The sequence below is a fragment of the Ambystoma mexicanum genome, chromosome 1q, assembly GCF_040938575.1.
Source record: "Ambystoma mexicanum isolate Mex_15411 chromosome 1q, UKY_AmexF1_1, whole genome shotgun sequence".
NCBI classification, from domain to species: Eukaryota; Metazoa; Chordata; class Amphibia; order Caudata; family Ambystomatidae; genus Ambystoma; species Ambystoma mexicanum.
In genome coordinates, this window is record NC_090922.1 from 1,098,376,349 (window position 1) to 1,098,393,401 (window position 17,053).

Below are 17,053 nucleotides of genomic sequence, written 5' to 3' on the forward strand. Positions count from 1 at the left end.
TTCCCTGATTATTCTGGAAGCCTCTACCTCGAAAGCCTCCTCTTCCCTGTGGTGCAAATCAATTATTAACTTGATCAAACTGCCTTTGGTGTTTCACCCGCGGCATGCTTGCTGCGAACCCGATCCGTCGCCACTAGTCAACATTGTCCCATCAATGGCGTACTTCGATAACATTTTCTGCACTAACTTTGCCTCTTCACCTTACCTAACATTGTCTTTCTTTCAATTCTTCTCTTGCAACAATCTATAATAATGTGCAATGGTACCTGTATTTCTAACAATGGCTTTGCTTCCATACCCACCAATTTCTTGAGCTGCTTCTGCACGGACTCTGGCAGCCCCAGGCAAAATATATGATAAAATACAGGTATTGATTTCCCCCAAAACTCGCATGTCTCCAAAACCCACTGCTCTTGGAGATTCTGAATGTAAACAAGAGGATCATATCCTTCCAGCATCATTTTCGTCCATTATAGCTCGCATATCTGATGTGTCCGGGTACAGCACTCAAAGTGCTTTCCAGACTGCCGCCCTACAGTTATTGAACGGTGCTCCATCATGAGCAGTGTTTACCGTAGTAACACTAGAATACCCAGCCCTTGAGCAAATGTCATCAGCCCCTTCTCCAAGGATAGCGATTAGGAGACCTTTAATGTCCCCCATAGCTAATGTGTTTCTTCCTGTCATTTTCTGTAACTCATGTATCCATTTTCCAGCCCCAGAAGTTAAACTCAGGAATGTGCACCTTAAATTATCCTTGTCCATCTGTGGCCAAGGTATATACTGTAGCCTAGCTACTCCCAAACTCACATTCGTCTCCCATCGTCTGTCTGTCCATAGCAGGAACAATGGTTCTGCACCGCCTTCTTCCTGGCAGCGAACTTAACCTGCTCACATGAGGTGGCGAGTGCCCCCTCTCACCATTGGAACGCCCTCTAGGTGGATCTAGCCGCGTCAATTATTCTGACGCCTGAGATGGCTCAAAACTACATGAGCCTCCCTCTTTATCGTATAACTGCATACTCTCGAGTCAATCGTTTTTACCCTTCCCTTTAAATTCTTTCTTAGTCCTCATCTCAAGATAGACTTTATCGATTGCGTCCCCAATGGTTCTAGAGTCGACCTCGTCCTCCATATTTGCTCTAGATGGACCTGGTATTGGCTCATGTGCTGGGAAGAACTCTTCTATGTCCTCCCATGCTACTACTGGATTAGGATCCATGGCTTCCTTTTCCATATGATCAATGTGGCGTGCTCTCTGCCTTCTCTTTTTTTCTAGTTCAACGTCAAACTCTCTTCGCTTCCTTGCTTCCTCTTTCTTTTCTTTTCATATCCCTCCTCTCATTTGCCCTTCGTATCTGTCTTTTCATCTTTGTATTCTTTTGTCCCTTAATTTCCATTCCTCCTCTTCCTCCGTTCTTTTCCTTTCTAGTCTTTCTTGCTCTTCGATTGCCCTCTACCTATGGTCACATTTTCTTTGCTCCTCTGCTCTTTCCTGCTTTTTCAGTAGCTCATCTTGATATAACTGTTTCCGTCTTTGTCTATCCTTCCTTTTTGCTCTGTCTTCTTTCAATCTTTCCCTCGCTCTATCCTTTTTGTCCTGCTTGTCTCGATCTTCCCTTTGCCTTACATTCTCAATGCTCTTACCATTGAGTTTGAGCAAAATCTGACCACCCATCCATTCGTTCTGTATAAGTGCCAACTAATCAGTCATATCTCTTTCTCCATTCCATCTCTTTATTTCTCGTCCTATGTCTAAGGATGTACTTGGTTGATCACTTCTTTCTTTATCCTGTCGCTCCTTGTCCCTCGTGATCTTGGAGATTACATCTCTCTCAAAAATGTTCTCTTGACCCTCGTCGCTGCTTTGCGTAGGCGACTCATTTGCCAGATTTCTATACCCTGTTGCTGCTTTAAGATCCCTTAATGGGTATAACCCATCATCTTTTTTACTATAGCCGTCTGCTTCAGGCACGGTGGGGGGAGCAGAAAAGCCCCTCACCCCCCTCTTTGCATATATTCAGTATCCAATCCTCCTGGTAAATCTTGCAGAGCTCTTTTTTCCCATGTATGCCGCATGAAAATATGTTGTCATATGCTGCAAAACTGCCTTCAATAGTGATCCCCCTTGTGGCCATGGCATCAACATTTTATCTGCTGTGCCCTTAACCCATTCTGCACTTTACTGCTTAAGTTTTGGTGCGTGTTTCGGCAACTGTTTGCAGAGATGTATAAGTGGAGTAATATCCTCCATTTTGACACATCACTCTTGACTGAAATTACTCACCTTTACTCTTTGCAAATTTCAAAAATACATTTCAGAAAAACAAAACAATACTAGCATGCACCAGTCGTCACAGGCTCCAAACCCTCTATATCACGAATTGTACTTTCATCTATTTTTTCACCATCAATTCGATTTCAATAAATAATTCTTAATTCTCGTGTTTTCCTTTTCACATCTGTCAATTCCTCTATTGTTTTTTCACCATATACAGTCACATAAAACAGACAAACGGACAAACTCGACCAGCCGCATGTATCTCAGTCTTGTCCTCAAGACTTATCCTACTCCTAAAAATACTCCATTTGGGATGTGAACCGTTCTCTTTAAACTTGTCATTAGCCTACGTCACCAGTAAATAGGGCTCTAGAAATGCTTCCTTCTGTTATGTCTTTACGACGCAGGAAACTGGGCTTACTCTTTATCGTGGCTCCTTTCCTCATGATCTCTTAATTGCTTGGCCTCTCCTCAAGTCAATTACTTAATAACTCAATTACTTGGCCTCTCCTCAAGTCAATTTACTTAATATTCAATGGTCATCGTTCTCAAGTTACTTTACCCCAACCTCCCTCCGTTACTTGTTTTTCCCTTATCACTTTCTCTACTCACTGCCCATTCACAATTTTGCCACCTAAATCAGTTTTTACTCACCATTCGCTTTTTCGACTTCCGACTCTCGGGATCGTCTGCCTCTTTATCAGCGTTTTCAACTTTCTGTTTGTTCAGCTTCCTGTAGACGCCGGGAGGGGATTCTGTCTGAAACCAAGGGACCCGTGTCACCTAGTGCTTGCAAGCCTGATAAGAAAATGGTTCCTCTATCTACAGGGAGCTTCACGTCCTTTCAGCTGAATGGCAGAGGTCGTGCGATATTTGCGGGACCCCAAAGCTTACTATCTCGATGGATTTTTAACCATCCTCTCATCTACCACGTGAACTGGGAAACTCCAGCCCTTTAACACAGGGTGCAATACCCTTGAGATGAATGGGGATGCAGAATTTATTCAAACATCAATAATCGAAGTGACTCAGGTAGTTGGCAAAAGGTTAACTGTTTTGATATCAATTATCTAAAACAGGAAGTACAACGGACATCAACTGACGTCTCAGCACATGGTCTCTCAATGCATCTTAAAAAAAAGCTTTCTTTTATAGCAAAACATCATCATTGATGAGGTCAACCTACGTATTTACTAACGTAATCCTACGTGGCAAACTACAAAAACCTAGTGGCTATTGTGATAGGGTCTAAAGGAACATCTAAGTATACGTTCCATACTAGTCTAAGAAAGTGATAGGCTTCTTAACATCAGGTGGGGCAACTAAGCCCTCCCCTTAAACAGGTCACTAAATACACAATGGCCCATTGGTTACACAAACTATAGGGCCCTTAATCACGCGGCCCCCTACAATTGGTTGGCACTGTAACCTCTGTCAGTACTTTTCCACCTATGTTAGCAGCACGCAGGCTGGGCTTCCAGGTGCTGGTGAGCTTGTCTTAACCATAGCTTCCCACCAATTAGCATAATCATCTATGACCACCATGGTCTGTCCATTAGGACTTTGAACTTGTCCTTGAGAGTGTTCTTTGCTCTGAAGAATTCAGGGGAGAGAAGGCACGCTATGCCTTCATGTGTAGTTGTGGTCGTCATGTTTGTCCAACTTCATCCTTCCACGTGACGGAAGAACACAAAATCGAGCTCTAGTGTATTCAAAAATACTATTTTCTAATAGACCTCTGACGTCGTCCTTGTTTTTGTCCATGTCTCCTGAACAGGAGTTTCGTTCTTTCACACGATTGTATCCAATGTCTGCTCACCCCAGCCTGATACGGCCTTGGCTTCCTGGGGGGAGATTCACATTGTAATTCAATTGTTTTTAACTGCGACACACTGGAAAAGAGGCCTTCCTTTTTAGTCCAGCTCTGCTATGATACATAGTAGAAACATCCATTCTTTACTCACTCCTAGATATGTATATGTTAGCGCATGCCGCAATCTATTCACTATAAAGCCAGCCTCAAGAATACTTTGTCTGCTTGCGTTTCTTTTCATATATACACACGTGTAAAATGTCTTGATATCTTCATCAGTTCTGTAGCATACGCTTCTTCATCTTGATCCCAGGATGTCACTTATCTTTGATACTTTCTTTGATGCCTTATAGGATATCTTCGTTCTCTTGTCTCTGCATCTCTTCTATGTACGTCATTCTTGCTTCGTGTGTGTGACTGTGACGTCACCATTCTTCACTTTCATTCAACTGTCCTGTTTCTCTGGGATTTAATTCAAATGGCCATCATACTGTATCGTATGCAGGTATGGTTTTCTCAATGGGAACCTTGCTTCCAGGATTCTCTTTGGTATCAGTATTATCACTGGTACCGCACGTGTCTCACAGTCTGCTTCCCAACATATAGGCAATATGGGCGAGGTGGTTGAGGTGGGCGTACTTGGCTCCTTCTCTACACATTGGTTTTCTGAGGACAACAGCAACGGGTCAGAAGCCAAGCCAGGTATAGTATTCTTGAAGTGTTTTAAGGTTTTTCCCAAATAGCCAATAAAGACATTGCCTTCCCAATGTAAGTGGGGTGGTGCATATCCCTACTAAGGGTCGGCCTGTCCTCCACGCGGGAGGAGGGTCAGCCTCATTGGGAACCAGTTTGCCCTGTTCCCTAGGGTGTAGGGGGTGTAGCTTATATAAGGACGGCATGGTATCAAAGTACGACAGACACAAGTGACCACAGTTCAAGGGTGTTTATCGTACTTTAACAAGGGTGTGATAGACGCCTATCTAATCCTAAATCTACAGATGGGAGCAAGCTACGACGATCAAATAATAGTAACGTCAAAATAAAAGGGCCTATACTAAAAAACCTATTGTCAATCCTTACTGCTAAATACAAATAGTCTTCACAAAATGATAAGTCAGGATGTTCAGGCCATTGGCCTCCCCTTCCCCATGTTTTCAGCACGGGACAAGGTGGTTAACTTGAGCCTAGCACGCTCTCTGGGTTCTTCGGCACAAGGACACAGTTCCATTACCAGCATCAGGGCCTTCTGTGCCCAAGTCTCTTAAGTTATCAAAGTCTCTTGATGCAGAGGGCCTGATGTACCAAAATAAACAAAAAGTTATTTTCCTTTCACAAGCACTCACGTTAGGCGATTCACTCTTCACCCTGGTTCCCCCTTAGCCGAGCTCAGAATCCTTTTATACCACAATTGTTACTTTGGATCCCCCTCTTTCAAGCTCAGATCCTCCTTCTGCAATGTTCAGAAAATATCCTTTCTCGGGTAACTCAAGTTTCACCCCGGATACTCCGCAGCCGGGCTCAGATCCTTCCTCTTGCACAACCAGTCTCCCTCAGCCGGGCTCGGGCCAATTGCAGTTCGTATTAGCTATCAAAGACTTTCAAATGTGCACAGGATTTAGCTTGACCTGTTGCAGGAACACTTCGATTTCACAATTGACATTTCACATTTGCCACCTCAGCTGGATACCCAACAGAGACCTTCGCATGAGCTCCTATATATGTATATGTTGGCGCATGCCGCAATCTATTCACCATAAAGCTAGCCTCAAGAATACTTCGTCTGCTTGCGTCTGCGTATGTGGTATACCCACGTGGTACCGGACCACTCTGTGTATGTTAATGTTAAAGGATATTTATACCGCGCACTATCACCACCATAGTGGTCCCCTGGCACTCTATATATGGTATTTATCTTAGCTTCAAAAGTTCTGTCACTCCTTGGATGTTCAATCAATCATATTCGCGTTGGTCATCACATAAGCCTCACATTCTGTTCTTTGCACATTTGTTCATACAATGTTGCCACTTGTAACCTTGGTTCTAACACAGACCAGTCTGCTATCAGTCTCTCCGACTCACTGGCTGTGCTGACTTTACTGGCGCTGCTTTGTTGCAGGAACCAAGGCCAGTACCACAGCAGCAATCGCTCTTCCCCGCCTCGGCTATCGATGCGGGAGAGCCCCGGGTACCTTCCACACACCATGCACCTTTCTCCTGCTTTAATTCCCAGTCATATGTTTCTTATTCTCTAGGCTCGTGAAAGTAGCAGGTTTTGTCCGAAAAGGTCAAGGGCACTTCCCTCCTTGCGACCCTCTCTGGTCTTGCCGTCTTTCTCCTTGTGTTAAACTGCCATCTCGGAACTGCTGCTTCCTCGTTTGTTTTGCCTTGCTCAGAGTGTGCTTTCGTACTAAGCCTTTTATCTGTGTGGGGAAGTATGATGGAAGTCAGGAGTGTGTAATTATTAGTAATTGCCTGACCCTTGCGTTGGGACATGTCAGGTATACAGTTCGGGTGTTAGTCCGTTTTCTCTCACAGTGAGTTATCAGTGAGAAAGTGTTCATGCATGGAAGGGGGTGGGGTGGAGGGTTGAGTTCCTAACTATCCTACCTGGTAGGATGGTGAAAAAGTGTTACAGGGAAGGTGATACCGCGTCTAACTATCTGGTGTCCCACTCCCTGAAGACCCCTCATCCAGGTGATCCTACCGCACTGGTCCACCCCCAGGAAATGGACCCAAAAGCAATGGCTGTGTCCTGGCCACCTGGATGACATATCCCCTTCAGGTTTCTCACACTTAGCAGGTCCACCTCCTTAGTCCCAAAGGGGGTGGCTCCCCCTTGGTGAGAGGGCCGAATTCCCTGGAATTGCCACAATAAACACACACTTTAGTGACCAGGAACTGGGGGCGTGCCATACCAGCAGGTAATTGCCCACCAGTACAATGCAAATCTCATTTCAGCGGACTGCAGCACTGTACCAGCTATTAGTACCCAATCAAAACATCTAGGGTACAAATGTCTTTTTGTATAGCATGTTTGTGCACAAGGTGAAAGACTTAGGAAGAAAAAAAACCTACATGCATGGCTGGCATGAAAAAAGCAAAGAGCGCTCAACACAGTCCCTTCACTCTTTTCGTAGCAGCTCGGAAAATGAAAGAAGATAGAGGCAGAAAAGAGGTAGCAATTACGTTTAACGAACTAAACTTATTTGTCGGAAAACAGAGCTAAGGGAAGACGAAGTGTGTGGGGCAACCAGATTTGTCGGTGTACCCACCCGTAGTGCTAAAGCCCATAATAGAGCTTAGACACAGCATATTCTTACATATAAGCAGGGAGAAGGCAATCCATGAAGATATCTTACACACACAGATCATATCTAGAGGGTCGTAGATACGGTTTTGCCGCATCCGGCATAGGTATAAAATACTGAATCTGAAAATACTGAGGTAGGTGAGTGAGGGCTGCGGGGGTGTCCCCCGCACTCCTACTTTGTTATTTTCAGGTTTGGGGGCTGCAGGGGTGTCCCCACATGCAAGAAACAATGCGGGTGACAAAAATAAATAAATAAAAATAAAAGCTTGAATTACAAAATGCTGCAGAGTAGACCTCTATTTTGCAATTCAAGGTTTTCGTCTACGTTCTTTTAACGTACATCCATGTTCCACTATGAATGCAACAAAAAAAAAGAGGACACTGTGCTGGGGACTATGTCCCATTAGTTTCTAAGGCTATTACATTTCTCTAGCCAGTGTCAGTGGGTCCTGGTCACACCCCAGTGGAAAAGGAACACAAATCTGGGAGTGATGATGGATCACAAACTCGCAGGAGGAGCTGGCATGCAGTACATAGTGAACAAATTACATTGTTCCCATTAACTACACAAAAACGTAACTTACAGGATCTCTGGTAGGCATGAGCCCTCCAGTTAGGGCAATGGTTATCTTTTACCTATTTTACATACCACATTATACCTGCTACAGCAAGTGCAAAATAAGGCAACCATTATATAACCTGAAACAAAAAGATCATGTTTAAGCCTCAGAATTACTGAACTGGCTGCCAGTTGTGTTTGCTTTATCGAGCTTCATACAATCGTAGCCACCAATGCCTTTCAAATAATGTAGTGAAATAAACCTCTTGAGCCACACAGTCTAGTTCTCCCCAGGAAAATCTCCAAAAATGTGGAGGGTGAACATTTGCTTAGAGGAGTACCCTACTATGGAACGTATCCCACAATACAGACAACCTTAATAATAACATACCAAGCTTGTAGGGATTAGGATCATATCTGGGACTCAGTCTCTCTACAGCTACTATATATGCAGGAAGAGCACAGCACTAGAGAAGACATTACTCGCACTCTGAAATAGTCTTGGACACATTACAAAACACATTAACATACCATAATTTAAAAAAAGGAGATGTTTATAGAAAGATTACTTACAATTCCTTTAGATAAAACAGATTCCTCTGTCCTAGGAAAAAGTAGGTGACTGTAAATCACAGTATAATTCATAAGGTTCTTTTTTATTGAAACAGAAAAACACTAACAATGAGGCAGCAATTTCTTTTTCTTTTTGTAAGAACAGGCAACGAAATTCACATCAACATATATTCCCGACCTTGAAAATCCATGATACAATTCACAAAATTAATTCCACTAGACAGATAGGACACATACTCTTGTCAGTTATTACATTCTTTTTATTTGAGGTTTGATCCATTGCTACATTATTTGCACTGTATGTGGACCATAAGGCATTTCAAAGGTTACTTAACTTTTTAAGAATTACCTATAATCATTTTTTGAACATTTTGACTTTATGTTAAAAATCAAGGGATCTTTGGAAGGGCTGCTTTCGATAAGAGATCTAAACTAGACACAAAACCTAAGTAAAAATACACGGTACTTAGTTTCTTGTGAGATCTTTGATAAAATAATCGAACAAATATTTCCACAATATTATTTAAAACAGGATATATTACAAACCTTTGCATGATGTCATCTATAAACCAAGTCTGAACTGAGTACAGCCAAATAAATTACAATTTGGCTAGTTGATGAAGCGATTATACGGCAAGCGCAGAAGCAAGTATTATGCACAACTTTCCTGACTGAAATTAATCAGCAGCCAAACGAAAACTTAATAAGATACATTTTCTATCAGCTGTGAGATACACATGTAAAGATGATGTAAAAGTAAAAGGACTAATATCTATCAGTATCATTTATTTTATTGGTTATTTGTAAGGTGCCTATAGAACAAATGGTGTTTCAAGGCGCCACAAGATAAAAAGAGGTGCAGGGGGAACAAGGGAGAAAGATACAATAACGGTCCTACTAGGCCTTGTGACATTTGGATCGTGCAAGTGCAGAGCAAGAGTGCGAGGGAGAGGGGAGGTTAAGGGGAAGTGCTGGATTGCGCAAAAAGCGAAGTGTTAAGGTAGGGAGGGAAAATGGGGGGACTAGGGAGAGGGGCAGAGTAAAGGAGGAGGAGAAAAGGAGAGTCTTGAGGAGCTTCTGTAAAATTAAGGAGATCCGGCACAATCCTGAGATGGGCAAGGAGCCCATTCCGGAGGGAGGCTCCGGGGAGGAGAGAGATCTACCCCCACTCTTTGCTTAGAGAAGCGTCTGAATTAAAGAGAGTTGGAGCTAGCAGACCAAAGGGCTTCAGCAGGGAGGTGTTTTGGGAAAGAGAGTTGGATGAAGCAGGGTCCCAGGCCCCAGAAAGCCTTGCGGATGATACAAAAGGTCTTGAAATTGATCCTAGCAGCAACCGGGAGCCAGTGGAGAGAAATTACGGCTGATGAGATGCAGTCCCTGGGATTGAGGCCAAGGATAAGTCTTGCAGTCCTACTCTGGATGAGTGGAAGGGGGAGAAGGGAGGATAAATGAAGATTGAGAAAGAGGCTGTTGCAGTAGCCAAGCCTAGAGAGTGCCAGAGCTCTGCAAATATTTAGTTTCTGGGGGAAGGTGAGGAAAAGGAGAATGCCTCTGAGGAGGTGCATCTGATTGTGGGCCTTCTTTGCAAGGTCTGCGATGTGGGGAGAGAAGGAGAGAGAAGTCATAGATGACATCAAGGTTTTTTGCCCCACAAGAGAGTGAAGGGAGGGGACCCATAGAGGGCGGCCAGAGGGAGGGAAGGTGGGAGCTGGGGTCCCAATGAGAAGGATCTCAGTCTTACTGGCATTAGGGCAGAGATCATTGGCAGCGCACCATGACTGAATAGCAGTCCGACAGTCAAGGATGAAAGAGGAGGAAGAGGAGGAGGCGGTGGGAAGCTTGAAGGAGAGCTGTGTGTCATCTGCATAACACTGGAAGTGATGAGAGAAGGAAGAGATCAAGTGGGGCAAGGTAGGTGTTGAAAAGCCACAGCGAGAGGATAGAGCCCTGAGGGATGCCACAGGTGGAGAGTGTGATAAGGGAGAGAAAAGGGCCCAGTTGAACCTGGGAAGGTCGGTCGGAGAGGAAGGAGGTCAACCTGTCCAGTGCCAGGCCTGGGATTCCAAGGGTGTCACAGAATCGATTTGTCAGGGTGGCATGACTGACCGTGTCGAAGGCAGAGGAAAGATCCACGAGGATAAGAACGGATGGAGAGTTGGAGACAAGATTCAAGAGCAAGTCTTCATGGGTTTTCAGTAGAGCAGTCTCCTTGTCTCTGGCAGCTCTGAAGCCAGTCTGGTGGTCGTGGAGACAACAGACAGATTTGGTGTGTTGGGTCAGATGGGAGATGGCCAGCTTCTCCAGGAGTTTGCCCAGGAAGGGGTTAATGGTGATAGGGTAGTAGTTGGCGGGCAGGAGGGGTTGTACAAGGGAGTGCTTGAGGGGGAGAAGGAAGGAGCAGGTGGCAAAGGAGTGGTTACAGAAATCAGACAGGGAAAGTGCAAGGGAGGCAATGTTTTCCTTGATAGTTACGTAGGAGCAGGGAAGAACCTGTTTGGAGGAGACTTTCATAGAGAGGACTTGTCTAGAGACATCATCTGGTGCTATGGGCGATAAAGAGGAGAGAAGTAGGGAAGGAGATAGGGGAGCCAAGGGAGGCATAAGAGCTGGGGGGGAAGAAGGGTAGAGGAGAGTGAGGACAGAATGTCCTCAGTTTTAGAATGAAAGTGGGAGGCCAGGGAGGTACAGAAGGTCAAGGATGGCAGGGGAGATGTGGAGACTTCTGAAGGATTGGCGAGTTCCTTGCAGATGATGTTAAACAGTTCGCCAGAGTTGTTAGAGGCCCCAGGATGCAGGCTTGGATATGAGCACTCTTCTTAGAGTAGATGGAGAGTCTGTATTGCCTTTGGAGCAGGCGACAGGCCGGTTTGTCAGAGGATGTGTCTCATGTCCGCCACTTCTGCACTTGCGTTTCAGAGAGGCGAGGTCGGAGTAATACCGGGTGTTGCGTTTGGCAGCAGGCTTCATCTGGATCCTTAAAACAGGATCAGGGATATTCAGGGTGTTGGTGATAGAGGTGGAGATTAGCAAGGGCAGAGTCAGTGTGGGTGTCCATTGCAGGAGTGGGCAGGGAATGGAAGTGGCGGTAAAAGCAGCAACTGACCCTTGCTTCAATGGTCGAATGACGGAGAAGGAGATGGGCAGTGCAGCAGAGGTTTAGCAGGGGGACCCAAGAGATCCAAATGAGAAGACAGGAGGGAATGGTCCGACCAGAAGAGAGGTGTAGTTTCGACAGGTAGTATAGCTCAGTGGCAACGCGCTCCTCTTGGAAGCAAGACGATGCAGAGCAACACAGGTTTGAATCCCGGGTACGCGCTTAGAAACCTCTTCGGTATGAAGCGCGTTATAAATAACAAATAACCAATAATAATAATAATAGTAATAATAGTGAGAAGGTTGCAGAAACATGTCATAAGAGATGAGAGCATCCAAGGTATGTCCGGCAGATTGTGTTGGACCTGAGGGATGAATGGTGAGGGAAAGTACATCACAGAGGTTGCGGAAGAGTCCAGCGGCGGCCTCAGGAACGTCACGGTGGATATTGAAGTCACTGAGAAGTTTGGAGGTAGAGGCAAAAAGGGAAAGGGTGAGGTCAGACAACTCAGAGAGGAATAGGGATACCAGGCCAGCGTTCCTGTAGATGCTGGCGAGAGTCAATGAGAGGGTTGGAGAGACACCAAGCCTACAGACGCAGCATTCAAAGGAGGAGAAGGTCTGAGTGGGAATGATAATAGCAGGGATCCATTCAGGGAAGATCAAGGTCGCTCTGCCTCCAGACCAGTTAGGTCTGGGCTTAGAGAGGATCTTTGAGCCCTCAGGGAGGAGTGTGCAAAAGCAGTGACATAGCTGGCAGTGAACCACGTCTCAGTGAGGGCGAGAACGTCGAGGTCAAAGTCTTTGAGAAGCAGACAGATATCAGATGCATGTTTGACGGCAGAGCGAAAGTTAAGGGTAGCTAGGTGGACCTGATTACCACCTTTGAAGGTCTTCTGAGGAGGGGTACAGAGATGAGGTATGCTCAATGGAGGTGGAGAAGGATCAAAGGGGGGTGGCCGCCAGAGTGGCGGGAGAAGGGAAGAAGTTGATGAGAGACGGAAGGCACCCATCAAGAAGGAGAAGGTTGGGCCGAGAGCCCTGGCCCATGACAGTGCCATTGTGATAGACATTAATGATGCACCTAGAGGATGAGAAGCCAGCCATGAGTACTTCCCATCTGGTGCCTCCATTAATGGGAGACAAAGAGAAAGGAGAGAGGACAGAAACCATATGGGGAGTCCATAAATCCAGGGAGGGAGCGGCAAAGAGGATGTCAGTGACTGTCTGCCTGGAAGAAGCATTGACGTAGGTGTCGGTGTTAGTTTCTGATAGTACGCTTTTTCCTTTACAACTACTCTTTCTTGCTGCTTAGCAGTTGAGCACTATTTTTCCTCGCTCCCAAAGCAGCGTTGAGTAATTTCGTGGGTTTGCTTATTGCTTGTTTCTGTATTGTTGCGTTTGTTTCGATAGGTAAGGTGCATGCGTTTTGCTTCAATAACACATGCTTTCCTCGCATTGCCAGGCCATTGCATAATTGCGTCCCACCTGCATCACCATTAGAGCCCCCAGCCAGATTTGGCAGGCTGGTGAGGGGAAATGCAGGACAACTGCCTCTCATTTAGCGCTGGTGCACCTGCTCATTTATAGCAACATTGTAGGTGGTGGGTCTTACAGCTGAGCAGGACCTCTGCAACCGGGCCAACAGAGGCCACAAGGACAGTGCAACCATTTGGTGTAAAAAATATATTCATACAATACATATTACCATCGTAGTTGCAGTGGAGCACACTTCAATTGTTTGAATGACTAAGAGCTAGATTGCGCGGAGGAACCAGATCGCAATTCCTTGGGACACTGCAGACTGACTTCTGCAATACTCTACTCTAGACCATCAGTCAGTGTTGTGGAGAATCCAATGGGATTCCCCCAGGAACCTGGTCTGACACCCTTATGTGGTGAAGGGAATGCAGGCACTCTCTGATCACGGCCCTGGGGATGGTGTGCTGCCGGAGGATCACACAAGGGGGGAATCAGATCCAGAAGACTGGGACAAACCCCTTTTCTAACTTTCCCCCGTGACCCTATCCTTCTGATGGCCTTTTACCAAATCCGAGAGGTAAAAAGATCTAATTTTCCAAAAAGGGACGTGTCCCAGAATCCCTCAGGGAGTGATCAAGAAGAGGGAGAAAGAGGCATGCAGCGGTAGAGACCAGGCAGGCAACCCTAATAGCATAAGGCAAGGTCAGGCAATCAAGGTTGAGTGTCTGAACCTGAAGCCAATTAACCCACTAGAGGGAAATAAAAGGCTGCTGCAGGAGGGAGTCAAAGGAAGAAGCTGAAGCAGGAGCTGGAAGGCCGGCAGCAGCAGTTGGAGAAGAAACAGAACTGGAGACTCGCAGTTCAGGAAGTGTAACCACGGAAAGGATGCCACAACAAAGAACAAAAAGATGTCACCTGCAGGCTCTTAGTTGGTCATGTGCTCACAAACCCTGTCTGGCTGTGAATACATTGGAAAGAGACTGCAGAAAGTTGGCAGTCTTTCCAGGTGTGCCTAATAGTTGTGAAAAGTTTACCATCAAGAAGCAATTGCGTGTGCCTAAATTTGAATTTGAAGTAGACCTTAATTCTTGTAACATCCTACATTCAAGTGTTTTAGAAATTGTTGAACCTAGAAGTAGAAAAAGCTTTGCCCAAGCCTGTAGGCAGAACCTTCCAAAGAGGAAACCAGACAAAGTAAAGTGATGCTTGTTGTCTTGAAGTTGTTAACGCTGAAACTACCCCAGGGTCCTCTGATACAAGGGTGGCAGGCAAAGTCATATAACACTGGGAGGATTGGATTGCAACTTTGGTGTAAACCCTGGAGAGACAGATGCATATGAAGCTGGGGAAGGGAGCTGGGTGCTTGTAATAAATAAGTATTTATCAGTAAAGCTGACACTTTGGTAGTTAGAAGCTGAAGCAGATTCTATGGTAGCTATAAGACTTCGGGGAAAGGCAAAGAGGGTGCCCTTTCTTGTAGGAGTGGAAAGAAGAGTGCCTTGCCAACCTGTAGAGGCCGAAGAGTCTTGTTTAAGTTGCCTAAAACATTTCCACAATATAAAGTTGTAGCAGCAGAAGTTAAACTGTGGTTGTCCAGAATTTTGTTAGAGCTGTTACAAGTTGAAGAGGTTGAAGTAGAAGCAGTCTGAGGCAGAGAAGCCTGACCCCACTGGCCCCCCAGTAACAAAGAGAAAAGGAAGTTGACACAGGGAGAGCAACTTCCTTAAAAGAAGCATCCTGACAAATTGCATACACGACACTGCAAAAAGTAAAGTTATTAAAGTGCAAGTGGCATTTTTGTCTTTGAACATTATCCAGGATTACCATTGGTGCAGTTTTTTTGTGGAACTTTGAAAAGGGAGCTTTTAATCCAGAAGAAGAAGAAACTGTTACCTGTGGATTTTTGGTTGAGCAACTTTTTTTTCTATGGAACATTTCAAGAATTTATCTGAGACTTTGTTTTTCTTGGAAGAAATTGACTTTTGACATTTCTGGGGGAGCGGAATCTGCCCAGACAAGTAGAAGTCAACCAAGACCTTAATGGTTTGGTAATCTTTTATTTATGTTATTGTTGCTTTACTTTGATTGGTTGTTTAGTGTGAGGGTTAGTTTTGTTAATGCTAGGGAGTTTCCTCTTCGATCTTGGAAAAGGTAGGGAATTCCCCTGGTAAAATAGGGTTAGTTAGGGTTTATTTATTGTTTCTTTTCAAAATAAAATGTCAAACCTTGAGAAAACTAAACTCAGTTGTGAGCCTCACATTACTGACCCCTCAGTGTTCACTTACAAACTGGTTTGCATCAAGGTATATTTAACACTTTGTCAAAAGGACCCCGTCGTTAATATTGAGGTAGGTCGACAAACCTAATTTTGGCTTTCATAGATAAGCAGGGATGCTCCCATGAGAAAAACCCCTCCTGATTAAGTCTTTTTTCCTTCTAAAATCATTTTTTAGTATTTAAGTCATATGTCAAAAAATCACAACGTATAAAAGAAAAGCCATCTCCAAATCCTCTGCCCCCCTCCTCACCATGTTAATTAGTCCGGTCCACGAAAACATTAAAAACCTACAACTTTGTCAAGCTTATTATTTAACATAGCAAATCTTTAGTGCCATTTATGGGGTAGCAGTATCATAGAAGTAACTTAAGCTGCTTAAATGACTTACACAGCATTCAGATGAACAAATCTGAAGCGCTTTAACATTGGGGATGTAGAAGGCTAACATGTTCTATGGGCAAATAGTCAAAATGTTTCCTTATCTGTACGGATTGACTATAATTGGAATTAGTGGAGAATGCAACTTGTTCTAGAGCAATAGTATTAGATACCTTCTGCACATCGAAAAAGAGGGCGTGTCAGTCTTTATACATACCGAGGTGAACAGCAATCAAGACTATGCTATGGACACAGTTCTCCAGTCACCACTTTTCAGTCACTGAAATGCCCATAATTATAATAGCAGGCTTCTGGAACAAAGTGAAACCCAATATGTCATTAACAGCGCAGAGAAACGCTTTCTCCCAAAAACTCTAAAGCTGGGTATTTTCATATGTGCAGTGCCTTATCTTTGTGACCACATTCCCCCCAACATCTTATTTGGCCAGGAACATTACATGTAATAGAGAAGGGAGAACATACCACTCCTATACTATCTTATACTATGCTTTTCAATAATGCATTGTGCAGAAACTAAGGGTGTCCTCACTTCTTCTTCCCTGTATCCTGTTCCCAGGTCACCAGGGAAAGGTCAACGCTTGTGGATATGCAAGGGAGGATCACATGGATGGAGGAGACTTGGGGAGTGGGGAGGGGGCATCCTAAGGCAAGACATGGTATTCCCAATTTCCCATTCACCATGAACCCTCAAATCCCACAAACGTTCATAGGTTTTTGTCAGCCATCTTATTAGGACTCCCCTCTAACATTCCCCAAAGGGCATCAATCTAATACTTTGACGAAGAAGAGGACAACAACACCAACACATCTTTATTTTTTGGAAATAAACAAACATCAGCTCCAACCAATTCCTGGGACGAGGAGGAGGACAGCAAGAGCAACAAGGACTGCCGCGTTGCTGGTAGCGGTCTAGTCTTTTGTGTAATAGCAATGGAGATGGGAATTTTAAAAAGGGGAAGCCCAGCAGAAATTGTGTCGTCGGCTGTAGCACAATCAGCAATGGGAGCGCAGACAACTGCGTGCAAGGAGACCTCGCCGGTGAAGCGGCATGGCAGAAGGAGCGCTGGAGGCCCAGGAAGCAGCAGAAGAAGCTGGAGGCCGGTGGCAAGCTGTGAGAAGGAGACCGGCAGGACCAAAGGAAGCAGTCTGAAGTATCCTGCTTTGCTGTGGAAGCATTGCTGGGTGTGTGTGAGCTCCAGGGAAGCCACCGGAAGAAGACGTGCGCGACTGCACGGAGAACCAGGTGCCTGTGGCAGCAGAAGGAC

The 17,053-nt window shown here is 45.0% G+C and overlaps 1 protein-coding gene across 9 annotated transcripts in view; it reads right to left on the minus strand.

The window, feature by feature from the left end:
• GLMN (glomulin, FKBP associated protein) overlaps positions 1–17,053 on the minus strand; it is a 1,004,137-nt gene that overhangs the window by 544,606 nt on the left and 442,478 nt on the right. For 5 of the 9 annotated variants that reach the window (XM_069641796.1, XM_069641797.1, XM_069641791.1 and 2 more), the window contains exon 10: positions 8,537–8,585. In XM_069641796.1, coding sequence (XP_069497897.1) covers positions 8,537–8,585 — 49 coding nt within the window. The remainder of the gene's footprint in view (positions 1–8,536; positions 8,586–17,053) is intronic. The other 4 variants (XM_069641799.1, XM_069641800.1, XM_069641792.1 and 1 more) reach the window with 1 other exon arrangement.